At 39.8% G+C, this 13,742-nt stretch overlaps 1 protein-coding gene and 1 long non-coding RNA gene across 2 annotated transcripts in view; both read right to left on the bottom strand.

Moving 5' to 3' along the window:
* TRAPPC8 (trafficking protein particle complex 8) overlaps positions 1-7,129 on the bottom strand; it is an 83,475-nt gene extending 76,346 nt beyond the window's left edge. The window contains exons 1-2 of the mRNA XM_034995974.1: positions 6,629-7,129; positions 5-199 (exon numbers count right to left, since the gene is read on the bottom strand). Of these exons, the coding sequence (XP_034851865.1) occupies positions 5-199; positions 6,629-6,785 (352 nt within the window). The 5' untranslated portion in view covers positions 6,786-7,129. The remainder of the gene's footprint in view (positions 1-4; positions 200-6,628) is intronic.
* A 2,374-nt stretch (positions 7,130-9,503) lies between these two features.
* The window catches only part of LOC118004572, a 29,535-nt gene continuing 25,296 nt past the window's right edge, over positions 9,504-13,742 (bottom strand). Inside the window, exon 3 of the long non-coding RNA XR_004677623.1 lies at positions 9,504-9,537. This is a non-coding gene — a long non-coding RNA (uncharacterized LOC118004572). The remainder of the gene's footprint in view (positions 9,538-13,742) is intronic.

Below are 13,742 nucleotides of genomic sequence, written 5' to 3'. Positions count from 1 at the left end.
ATACCACTGATGTTGAGGTCATAATCTCCTGCTGTAATCACATTAGCTACTAATCCTTCCGCAGGCTGACTGCCAGAAACAACATCATTCAAAAGCTTCCGAATGGCTCCAGGCTGAGGTGGTTGGGTGATAATGTTGCTTACTGCTATCTTCAGATTTTTGATTACATGAAGCTGATTATTAGGATCTCTCATATGAACTTTAAAAAAAAAAAAAAAGGAAAAACCTTGAAATTAATTCTACACAATGCATTAACAACCCAACTATAACAACAACAATAAATAATTGGGTTAATACTTCACAAAAAGAATGCTCAAATCAGAAAACAGAGGGGGCACCTGGGTGGCTCAGTCAGTTACGCATCTGCCATCTGCCTTAGGCTCAGGGCATGATCCCATGGTCCTACGATCAAGTCCCATATCCAACTCCTTGCTCAGCGGGGAGCTCCCTCTCCCTCAGCCCCTCCCCCCTGGTCGTGCTCTTTCTGTCAAATAAATAAATAAATAAATATTTGGGGGGCACCTAGTTGGCCCAGTCAGTTAAGCATCTGCCTTCGGCTCAGGTCATGATCCCGGGGTCCTGGGATCGAGCCCCACATCAGAGCCTGCTTCTCCCTCTCCCTCTGCTAGCTGCTGCCCTTGCTTGTGCGCCCTCTCTGCCAAATAAATAAATAAAATCTTAAAAAAAAAAATTTTTTTTTTTTAAAAAGGGGGGTCGCCTGGGTAGCTCAGTCAGTTGAGCATCTGCCTTCGGCTCAGGTCATGATCCCAGGGTCCTGGGACCAAGCCCCACATTGGGCTCCCTGCTCAACAGGGAACCTGCTTTCTCCCTCTCCCTCTGCCTGCTGTTCCCCCTGCTTGTTCTCTCTGTCAAATAAATAAAATCTTAAAAAAAAGAAAAAAGCAGAAATTCCAAATGGAACAGTCTTCCAGAAATACAACTGACTTAGAATACTTCCTTATACACCAAAAGGGCTAGCTAGACAGTCTAACCTCCCACAATGCTACTGCTCCCAATTTTCCTATTTGTAGGTCCTTTCCTTCCCCCTATGTTTGGACCTGCCAGGGACCAATCCCCATCCATACCAAAACCCTAATTCTCACCTCACCCTCAGACCAGTGCAGGGCAGTGTGACCTGTGAGATCTGTGGTATCACTGCTGAAAACAGTAAAGGGGAAGAAAGGGAAATTAAGTGCTGCATGTGGGCTTCCTCTGCTTCTCCTAGTGTACTGCCTGCATTCTCAGCCCTATTCCACCATCAAAAAAGTCAATGCCCACCCCGGTGCAGGATGTTGATAGTAGGTATGCTGTGTATGTGCTAGAACATGAGGTATATGGAAACTGTATTCTCTGCTCAATTTCACTATGAACATAAAACTGCTCTAAAAAATAAAGTCTACTTAAAAAAACAAAACAAAACAAAAAACCCATAACGCCCAGATCCCTTCTCCCACCCCAATACCTCCTTTTAAAAATAGACAATAATCTTTTAAAAATAGTATATATGGTATAAATATGTGTACTTATAAGAATAAATACATATATAGAAAGTATACATGCAAATTCCATTATGATTGCCCACAATGAAAGAAGGTAGGAAAGGGGACTTCAATCGTATAATGTTTGATTTCTTGTTAAAGGAAAAAATACAATGTAAATATGACATAAAGATTAATATTAGTTGGTTCTGCATAGTGGGGAGCTGGGTAGTAGGAAATTCGCTTCTCTGAATTCATTGTTTTCTAATTTAAATAAACACACACAAGCCTCTCTAAGTAAACTTCTCAGCTGGTCTATGAAATAGAGCAAATGAAAAAAATGAAAATACCATGTTGTATTTCTGATATTTTAAGAAAATATTAAGTATTCTCCCTAAAGTTGGTCTATAATTGCTAAATAACAGAAGTAGCCATGTGTGTATTAAACGTCTCTCAAAATTTTAAATTGGCTAATTATCTTTTAGTATTCCTAAGTGTTAACACAAAAAAAGACATTCTAGGGGTGCCTGCCTGGCTCAGTCCACAGAGCACTGACTTTTGGTTTGGGGAGGGAGGTTGTGAGTTAGAGCCGCTCGCTGAAGGTAAAGGTACTTAAAAAAAAAAAAGACATTCTATGTTCAGAGGTGATTTATTAGATAATCCTACTAATAAATCCAGAAATGAGTTAACAGATGTGGCAGCCAGCTTCTGAAATGGTCCCCAATGATGCAATATTTTGTGTTATACATACTCTTGTGTAGTCCCTTCCCACATCCCAGCGTTGGCATATGTGACCAGTAGAACACAGCAAAAGCAAGGGCATTATTACTTCTGAAATAACATTGTAAGAGTACAGCTCTTACCTTGGGTTCTCTCTTTCATCCCTCCCTTTGAGAGAATCTAACTGCCTCGCCATGGGGACACTCAGGGAGTCTGTGGAGAGGCCTACATGGCACAGAACAGAGGTCTCGGGACAACTTCTAGTGAGGAAATGAGACTTGCCAACAATCCCATGAGTGAGCTTGGAAGCAGATCCTCCAGCCCCTGATGACTATAGTCTCTGCCGACAGTTCCACTGCAACCTCAAGAGAGACCCTGAGCCAGAACCACCCAGCTAAGCTACTCCCAGATTCCTGAGAAACTGAAAGATTTTAAATAAATGCTTTTTTTTTCCCCCCAAGGTGCTAAATTTTGGAGTAATCTGTTATACAACAATAGATAAGTAAAACACGGGAGTATCACAAAACTAACCTAATAAAAAGGAAGGTAAGAACTAAGAATGATTAAGAGATATGCTCTTAAAAAATCACACACAAAAAATTCAAAAGCTCAGCTTAATTAAGAGTACAACATCACAAAAGCTGACTTTATATATCACATAACATCTCAATTTCAAAATAAAATTCAGCTCTACCACTGTCTTACTTTTATAAGTTACCATATAATTTCTTGAATACTGTTATTATGAAGTAACATTTCCTAGTATGTGCAGTTCCATGGAATACTTTTTCCTCAAGCTAGTTAAGAGTTGTTTTAGAAAAATCAATTCCAGGTTTAAGTAAATTTGAGAAATATAGGATTAAGTTTTTAAAAGGTCTCTTTATACCAGGTCTTCCGAGAGCCTTTAATGTGCTAAATGACACTGTAATTCTCCCAAACACATCTATTTTAAGGTAACTTATTGGATCACAAAATTCATTTCCAGAGAACGGATAATACATCGGGTGTTCTATGGAACATATTTTGAAAAATGTAATAATGGTATTTTTTATGTTTTTACCTAGCACAAGAAACTTTACTGTATAAAGCAAACCTCAATTGCTGGGTAAAAATCATAACTTGTACAAAAATGACACAAACAACATATATATCTAAATTTTGAAAACTTGACTTGAATTTACCCAGTTTGGTACTTGAAGTAGTTAAGCTTGATGAAAAAACTTGATGAAATACTTTTTAAAAGAAACTTAAGAAAACAAGAGGCAGTAAGTATCCTTCAAAGGTCCTTCAGAAAATATTCAAGATTTACATAAAAATTACATTCTATTCTTTTTAAACCCTTAAATTTAATCCATTTAAAAATAGTAATATATACCTTTTGAAAGTAAAAACCAAGTACTTTCAAAAGTTGGTGTTTAAGTTAAATTTTCTTAAGTCTTATAAATGTCTAAATGATGTGTTGAAAACTGCTTAGAATTATTAAAGAACTATCACGATTGCAGCAAAACAGTGAGGTTTGGTTAAGTAATACTACCACCACTACTCTTTGAATGGATGGCCAGTGGAAATTTCTCAAGCAGTATTATGATTACAAACTTTGTGTTGAAATGACAAATATATATTCTTTAAGTTTCAAACATATATCTAGCATAACGATCATAAAAATATATCTAATTGCTGTTATTTAATATAAATAAATACTTGCGTTTAAAAAAATGTATCCAAGGAATCTAGAATGGTTCTCCACTGCCTAATACATCAGGTCTAAACTGTATTTGTAAGGCACTACACATGGATGGTATTCAAATTTGTTTTCTCAACCCTCCCAGTACAGTTTTAAACCATGTGTTTCTCTAGTGACATCTAAAAAAAAAAAAAAAGTCCCCTGGAAATACTCAACAGTGTACATTGATACCTCAGTAGTCAAAGCAAGTTTTGACCTCAAATACCTGCAGGCCAGAAATGCAGTCCAATCATTTTTTAAACATTCCTTTCTCCTTCTAAGGAAATTTTAGCTGTTTTGGTTAGTTGTATTTTTAAATTATGTGCCTGAAGTTATATTCTCATGCCTCACTGCCTAAAGATAAGCTAACTTCGAGGAATCCCCACACTTGAGACAAAAAAAAAAAGTAGGCTTTTCTGGATGGCAAAGAACCCCAAAATTTATTTACCAGCCAAAAAATTAAACCACAGAAAAATTAAGTCCTTTTCACCAAATTTCTAATGCCACCACCAAAGTCTATGCCCTAATTCTCTTGAACTTTGAAATTGTTATCAACTACTATCTACCCTTATAAACCAAACAATTCTCATCTCCCCAATTTGATACCCTTGCTCAAGAATCTATGACTGCTATACACTTAACCAATAGATATGAAATCCAAAATCCCTTTCCTAGAATTCAAGACCCTCCCTCATCTAGGCATCTTCCCTTACTATCCTGTACTCTGATAGGGACAGTTTCCTCACTGTTCCCCAACCACTCAACCATAATTTACACCTTTTGCCCATGCCATTCTAACCTCACCCCTCCTCAACAGGCAATGCTGGCACTTTTCCTTTCCACCAACTGTCTACTCAAGGATGAAAGTCCAATTCATTGTATTTCTTCCCTAAATCTTTTGCAGTTTACAGAAGGAAATCAGAATACTGAAGTGAGCCCCTATTCACTGCACCATTCAATGTAGAAGGCAGAAGCCAGATGTGGTCAATGGGCAATTGAAATGTCTAGTCCAAACTAAAATATAAATGTCTAAATGCGCACCAAAGTTCAAAGACTTGGCAACAGAAAAAGAATGTAAAATACAAAGATGTTTTATAATGATTACATGTTGAAATGCTAACATTTTGGAAATATTAAAACTAATTTCACCTGTTTAACTTTTTTTATAATGTGACTACTAAATAATTTAAAATTGTGTATGTGACTCCCATTTTATTTCTACTAGATAGCACTGCTCTCTAGTGTGAATAAACAATTCTATTGCCAGGAGATAAGATGAGCTAAGAACACCCTGAGTCACACTGCCTGTTTTTAAATCTTTCCCACATGGAAGACTGTGGACAAGTTAACATCTCTATGCTTCAATGTCCTCAAATTTAAAATGGTGGTAAGTTAGCTACCTCATATTATTCAATGAGAACTAAAAGAGAAAAGCTAAATACAGCAGGTATCAGGTATTAGTATTATTCTTTATTAAAAAGCAGGAAAGGGCATACACATCAAAGTCAAACAGATTCTCACATTTTTTAAAAGACTTTAAGAATGTAGGGCACTTTGTTGTTCTTGTTGATTTAGTATAACACTGGAGGAGCTGAGATTGATCACTAAGGTACAAGCTGAAGAAATCCAAGAGTTCCCAAACTTTTTTTGGACAGCTCCTGCTCTCCTTTAAATAATAAAGTGAACTTACGGAGCTATTCTCCCAAAGAATACACACCTGTGGCATGTAAATACATAAATTTATGGCACAGCACTTTTTGTGGAGAAATCATCATAACCAAATAAACATCATAGTCGTTCGCCTGACACAGCCTTGTTATAGAACCCTTCATTTTATACAGCCCTTAACAAAGAACTTCACCTATACTTTATGTTCTGTTCACAAAGGCAGATATATTATTGGTTAAATAGTCGGGAGTTTTACTATGCTTATTTCTCCCTAATAAAGAACCTAAAGGTGGAGAAAACAGGTAGCTCTTAAATAAAAGACACATTTCTCCTGTTAATTAAACTTTTATCTGAAAAGCTAAATTTTAGGGGTCTCCATTCCTATAAATCTATTCAACTCCAACTATCTAGATTAATTACAACTTGTCCTTACTTCCTCGTCCATCAAGCAAAAGGCTATTACAAGTAATTATTTTCGTAACATTTTTTGGGAAGAGGTTAAATATTATATACCTACTAAAATGTTTATATTTTCAAGGAAAATACATGAAATAACTAAACAGAAGCTTAGAAAGAGACAGACCCCATTACCCGAAGAATGTAATATTCAAGACAACTTTGAAAGTCCAGTTTAACACCCAGAGGAAGATGATTCGTCTTCTTTACTTAGGCAGCAATCTTCCTACCCTTACCCGCCTTGCAACTTTCTAATTCCCTCCCTATGGCCGTTGAAAACCGTCTCAATGCCCTTCTCTGGGGCTCATGTTTTTCTTTCCTCTCATTACCAAGCAGCTCGGCTTGTCCCGGGAAGAAGGAAAGTGCCCAGAAGAACCGGAGGATAGGACCGCGCTGTCTTGACAACCTCACTCATGGCCCCTCCCCCAGCCGCCGCCGGAGACACCGCGGGGCCCCAGCCCCAGACGCCACTCTACCGGCTCCAAGATGTAAACATCGCCCTTTTCTTCCCTGCCCGCTCCCAACTTCCTTCTCCCAGCCCGGCTTTGAGGGAGCACAGTGAAAAAGGGAGGAGACCACATACCCTCCGAAGTGAGGCGAGAGAAGGGCTTAAGCAACTCCGCGAAGCTAAGGTGATTGAGACGAGTGAGCCGCTCGGCTTCGTCGCTGCACAGAGCGGCGACACAGGGGACGAAGGAGTCCGGGATTAGCTCCTGCACTGATTGTACACACTGGGCCATCGCCGCGGCAGAAGCAGCGGCGGCGCGCGCCCTCCGGCCCACTCTCAGAGGCCGATCCTGCGGCTGCAGCAGCTACTGCCGCCGCCCGCCGGCCTAGCCCGGCCGGGCGGGGCCCCACACCGAAGCCTTGAGACCAATAGAAGGAACAGACGCCGCTGCCTCGGCTCTCGGGCACACAACACCGACCCCTCCCCGGCACCGCCGCTCCTCAGGGCTCGCCCCGGCGTCCTCGCATTCCACCCCGATAAGTGGAGACGCCGACAATCGCCAGTTAATCCTCCCGACGGCAAAACCTTGGTCACTGCCCGACCGGAACCGCCATATTGAGGCCGAACCCTGACCCACCGGCAGTGCCCGTCCCGGCAGGCCCCGCGCTCGCCCCTCACGTGACGGTATTAAAGGAGGCGATGGGGGCGGGGGGAAAGGGCGAGGAGAGGGAAGTGAAGAGCGACGGAGGCCGGTGGGAAGACTGGTGCCGGAAATGGTGGGGTGGGTGGGCCCCTACGGGGAGGGGCGGGGCTACCAACTTGGTGGGCGGAGCCAAACAGGAGACGCGCGACTTTAGGCCTGGTTTTCAGGCGGGCCCTTGGCAAAGCCGAGAGAGCTGCTCGGGGCGAGCGTACAGGTCGGCGTTCGAGATCCGTCTGTCACAGTGGTGGACGGGCGCTCGCTCGCCTTGCACGCGAGCCGGGTCTGCTTGGAGCCCCAAAGCCTCTCCCTAGAAACAATAGGGAAATAATGTGGCTGTTCGCTCTGCTTCCCGAGCTCCCGGCAGAACGGCATGGGGCACCTGCTCGCGGAAGAGTGGTTCCCGTGGCGCCGGCCTGGTATCGCTTGAACACAACCATGCTTTTAGAAGCGGGCTACCGAGCGAACGTGGACTTAACCAGTGAGCAGAAATGTATGTGCTGCAATTAACGCGAGTGTAACGGAAAGCTCGCGCTACCGCGTTTTTGTTGGTCGCAGGGAAGGAGTTTGCTTGCAAACGTCTGAGTCTTCCGTCCGCAGCCGCGTGCTTTATTTCACTGTGCCGGGAGGTTTTCTTCGCAGCCGCAGAGGTGAGAAGCCAGTAATTCCTTACCAAATGGAGTCTTAAACTGGCTTCCGTTCTTAGCGTTCCTTTTTATAGATTGTTCTTTTACATAAGTGGAAGTGAATGAAAGGGATTCTACTATCGTGTCACGGAATGGCTTGAATTCCTTCTGAATTGTTTGCCAAAAATATAAAGCAAGGAAAAATACAACGCTCTATAGCGATTTTATGGTACCCTGACTTAAAGGAGGCTTTCCCAACACGAGTACCTCAAATTGTCGGATGGTTTGGCGCCTTGGGGTTTTTACCGTCATAAGAATTTATAACAAGCAAGAGGTGTATGCCTTCCTCCTGTAAATTGAAAGGTGGGAGGTAAGAAAGGACAAAAAGACATAAGGACTTGACAGCTAAGCCACAAATCAGTTTAGAAAAGATAACGTGCAAGTTGAGGATCAGGAAATTCATTTTAAAACTATTTGTGCCAGAGCACCTCTTGGAAATTCTTCTTGTATCCCCAGGAGCACGCATTTCCTTTTGATACTTAAAATCTCAATCCCTTATGTGAGAATCCGTACGAGTGAGTATGACTCAAGTTATATATATATATATATTTACATATATATATTACATATATATATTAACATATATATTACATATATATATTTTTTTTTTTGGTTAAGAGGGCTCCTCAGTGCAAGCATACTACTTTATTTAGCACTCAGCTCAAAGTAAAAGTTAAAAAGGCAACATATTTTTTACACTAAAGTTAAAACTAGTTGTATTAGGCTCTCTGAGAAGAACTTTCAAGAGTAATTTAGCCTGAATGAATTTTTTTAGATAGTTGCATTCCATAAAATTCACCCCTTTAAAGTGTACATTTCAGTGGCTTCTAGTATATTTGAAGTGGCACAACCATTGCTTCTATCTAATTCCAGGACATTGTCATCACCCTAAAAAGAAGCTTGGTACACATTAGCAGTCCCTGTCTACCCCTCACCCCTACCAGCCCCGGGCAATCACTAATCTACTTTCTGTCTTTATAGATTTATTTATTCTGAACATTACATATAGATGGAATCATTTTGTGTCTGACTTCTTCACTTAGCATAATGTTTTCAAGGTTCTTTCATGTATCAGTATTTCATTCCTTTTTATGGCTGACCCTAAATGGATTTTTGTCTTATGCATTGACTTTACAGTCTAACACCACATTCACACATAGTGTTTCCAGTAAGTAACTCACTGTAAAAAACTATTTCTTCCCATTCTCTCCTGGTCTTCTAAGATGTTCATCTTCTAAAGTGTTGTCCTCATCTAAAGGTTAATGCAGAGTCACTGCCACATCTGCTTTCCAGGCTGCAGGAATGGAGAAAAGAGAATGGAAAAGCACATGATTAATGGTTTAGGATCAAATTGTATTAGTGGCATTCAAAAATTTCACTCACATCCCACTGGCCTCAGTGAGTCTCACGATCACATATATCTCCAACAGAGACTGCAAAACATAGGCTTCTCCTGAAGAGGAGGAGAGGGAATATTATTTATAAAGTCAAGGGTGGGGCACCTGGGTGCCTCAGTCGTTAAGCATCTGCCTTCGGCTCAGGTCGTGATCCCAGGGTCCCGGGATTGAGCCCCACGTCGGGCTCCCTGTTCGGCGAGAAGCCTGCTTCTCCCTCTCCCACTCCCCCTGCTTGTGTTCCATCTCTCGCTGTGCCTCTCTCTGTCAAATAAATAAATAAAATATTTAAATAAATAAATAGTCAAGGGTGTCTACCACACTTTATTAGGAATGAGGTATCCTACGGAATGTATTTGTGTGGGGTCCATGATACCACACATCTCTCGTTTCTCTGATTCCTCTGGACACTGGCCCATTTTCATCACACATCCTCTGGACTATTCACTGTGTCCACGAAAAATTAGATGCTATGATTGTGCAGGCTTTGGCCATGTGCCCGCCCTCAAAGTCAAGAGGATAGGGTCTATCACAAGAGGCAACTTGTTGGACAAAACAGTAACAATAACACAAACAACTAAGGACCTCTTTTCCAATATCAAATATGAGAACCAGCTTCCTTCTCTCCCCAAAATAAAAGAATGCTGTAAAACTTCTGCTAAGCCAATGGGCTTATATTTATATCTATACTGTGATATCAAGCATACATTGATTGTTTTATTTTGTATGTATGGTATTTCCAGTCTCTTCTGATGGCTAGTGAAGTCAAGTTTAAAGAACACAGATGCTGAAGTCATAGAGGGGGTTCAAAAGTAGTGCTACCACTTGTGAATAGAAATAATATCACCTTTATTGGTCACTGTCTACCAAGCACAATGCTTGATGTTCTCTACTGCTTCTGCTTCTGATACAAACCCTGAGAAGTACATGCATCGCCAATTTTCAGATGTAGAAACTGAAGCACAGATCAGTTAATTAATTTGCCCAAAGATAATCAGCACTGGAGCCAGGAACAAAACCAGCACAGTTTAACCCTTGAGACTTGATCACTAGGATAAATTGCTTTTCCATGTTTCCTTCCTTTGAAATCACCTCCAGAAGTTTTAGTTTGCAACAGCATACATAGTTTTAGCAAGAAATCTGTGGCTTTTGACAAGTCCCTTATCTTTTCTGAGCCTCACATTCTTTATCAGTAAGCTTAGAAAGTTGGGGCTAGAAGATATCTTGTATTTGTTTCAATGTGAAGATCTGAGAATCTATTTTCTTTCCACTATTATTAAATTTCACTGTGTCAACAATAGATGGCGCTATTGAGTATTGGTTTTAAAACCCAGTAAAAACCACTCTAATTACTGAGTGCATAGTCATCACATAGGTAATACCTACCTGTGTATCAGAGCATTAGAGGTCAGGGGATGCCCAGCATATTTATACATTAAAAGTTTTTTAAGCTCAAAGATTTTACATTATGTTACTTTAAAACCTTAGGGGGGAAAACGACTTAAATATATAACCCATATATTGGCCCACATTTTTTATTTTATTTACTGCACTGGATGTTTTAAGATTATTTATTAACGTTCTAAAATTAACATGACATCCATTTCCTGATTATTTTAAGGATGAATCATAATTACAGTGTTGTACTCCAAAGCCCGTAATTCTATTTTATACTTAGAGGTTTTTAAGCTCCATATAAGTCTTCTCTAATTAAATCTGCAGGTAAAAATCTTTTATAAATATTTTTCTCCCTTATGCTTCTAAAATAAGAGATAATATTAATGTTTGCTTTTTTTTTACTATTTGCTTTTAAATGATATATTAGTACTTCCAAAAACTGGATAAAAATGTAGCAAAAATCCATATTATACTCAATGGTGAAATATAAGAATCATTTACTTTAAAATCAGGATAAAACAAAGATGTCTGTTATCACTGTTTCTATTCAATACTTTTCTAGCTTTCTATAAGAGCAGCTAAAGAGAAAAAAATAAGCAAAATTTAGAGGATTTCAAAAGGAAGAAATAAGGGGCCCCTGGGTGGTGCAATCAGTTAAGCTTCCGACTCTTGGTTTTGGCTCAGGTCATGATCTCAGGGTCGTGAGATTGAGCCCCAAGGCAGGCCCCAAGCTCAGTGAGGAGTCTGCTAAAATTTCTCTCTCCCTCTCCCTCTGCCCTTCCCTGCACTAGCTTGCTCTCTCTCTCTAAAATAAATAAATAAATCTTAAAACAAAACAAAAACAAAAGGAGGAAACAAAATTTTGCTTATTTTAGGGGTGCTTGGATGGCTTAGTCGGTTAAGGGTCTCACTTTTGCTCAGGTCATGATTCCAGGGTCCTGGGATCAAGCCCTGTGTCACTGGGCTCACTGCTCAGGGGGGAGTCTGCTTCTCCCTCTCCCTCCCCCTCCCCCTCTCCCCCTTCCCCTGCTTGTGCTCCACTCCCTCTCAAATAAATGAATAAAATCTTTTTTAAAAAGTATACTCATTTGGGAATGATATAGTGAACTAAATATATAGGTACCTTCATCATATATATGTGGCTATTCATCTCTTCATTTGCTTTCCCAGAAGAAGGCAGAACTCCTATTTTTAGCTCTTAGACTTAAGGCATCATCATTTGACTTGGTTTTGGTCAGCTAGACATATACTTGCAAGAATTCTATCTGAAAGTGTATTGTGTGAGAAAACATGTTTTTGGAGAACTTTAATTTATGCTCTCATTGGTAGTGGCAGAGGCACCATAAAGATGTCAATTCTACCAAAATTAATCTACAGGTTCAATGCAATTTCAATCAAAATACCCACAGAGTTTTTATGGAATTTGACAAACAAATCCTAAAATCCATATTTAAGAGCAAAGGTCTAGAATAGTTATATAATTTTGAAGGCAAATACCAAGGGATTTATTCTTCCAGCAAGCCAGACATACTAAGGTTATAACACAGTTATTAAAAGACAGGCATAGTTGAGTAGGCCAATGGAATAGAATAGAGAGCCGCAAGATAGACCAAATTGAAACATGAACAAAGCAATGAAGAACAGATGAATTATTCGAAAAATGGTGCTTTAATAATTGGTTATCTCTGGAAAAAAAACTCAATTCATTCAAAAAATCAGATCAGGTAGAGAAAAGATGCAAATAATAATAGGAAACCTTACTTGATGTTTATTACATGCCTGCTATAGTTTTAAGCATTTTACATACGCCAACTCTTCTTCCTCCTAACAGCCCTAAGTAGTAGACATGGTTAATATCATCCATTTTATAAATGAGGAAACTGAGGCAAAAGAGGTTAGTTAAATTGTCTCAGAGCTGTGATTTGAACTTAGGTAATCTGCCTCTTGAATCTGTTTTAATATGCTGTACACTGATACGCTATACTGCACATCTTTTTTTTTTTAAGATTTTATTTGTTTAATTAGAGAGCAGGGTGAAGGGCAGAGGGAGAGGAAGAGAAAGAAGCTCAAGCAAACTCCATGCCAAGCATGGAGCCCCATGCAGGGCTCTATCTCATGACCCCAAGATCATGACCTGAGCCGAAATCAAGAGTTGAATGCTTAAGCAACAGTCACCCAAGCACCCCTGGGAAGGGCAGATTTCTAAAACAAGATTCCAAAAGTGGACATCCTAACAGAAAAGATTGATAATTGAATCTAAGAACTTCTTTTCATCAAAAGACCACAAAGATAGCAAAAATACAAGCTACAAATGTGAAAAGATACATATTTACACTAAAGAACTATGATTAATAAGAAAAAAAGGAAACTACAATGGAAAAATAGACAAGTGACAGAAAGTCATTTCACAAAAGAGGAAACTTGAACTGTCAATAAACATTTAAATATTCTCAAAGTTAAAAAAATGGGCAAAGGATATGAATAGATGGTTCTCCAAAGAAAGATAATAAATAGGCAATAAGCACATGGAAAGATGTTCAACATCATTAATCATCATTAATCAAACCATACTAAAACACCACTTCACGCCCAGTAGGATAGCTATAATCAAAGAACAAAGAATAACAAGTAAGACAACGATATGGAGAAATATGAGCCTTCTGGGGTGCCCGGGTGGCTCAGTCGTTAAGCGTCTGCCTTCGGCTTGAGTTGTAATCCCGGGGTCCTGGGATTGAGCTCCCCGCCGAGCAGGGAGCCTGCTTCCACTCTCCCACTCCCCCTGCTTGTGTTCCCTCTCTCACTGTGTCTCTCTCTGTCAAATATAAATAAAATCTTAAAAAAAAAGAAAGAAAGAAAGAAATTCGAGCTTCTTATACTGCTGGCGAGAAGGTTAAAGTGGTACCGTGGTCTGGACAACAGCTCCTTAAACATAGAGTTTCTCAACTACTAAATATAGAGTTACCATATGATGCAGCACTTTTACTCCTAGGAGAAATGAAAATGTATGTCCACATAAAAACTTGTATATGAACATTCATAATGGTATTATTTACAATAGCCAAAGAGTGGAA

This window comes from Mirounga leonina, unplaced genomic scaffold (genome assembly GCF_011800145.1).
Source record: "Mirounga leonina isolate KUSES-001 unplaced genomic scaffold, KU_Mleo_1.0 Mir_93, whole genome shotgun sequence".
NCBI classification, from domain to species: Eukaryota; Metazoa; Chordata; class Mammalia; order Carnivora; family Phocidae; genus Mirounga; species Mirounga leonina.
Note: the sequence above shows the minus strand (reverse complement) of the source record. Positions and strands in the feature narration are given on the sequence as shown.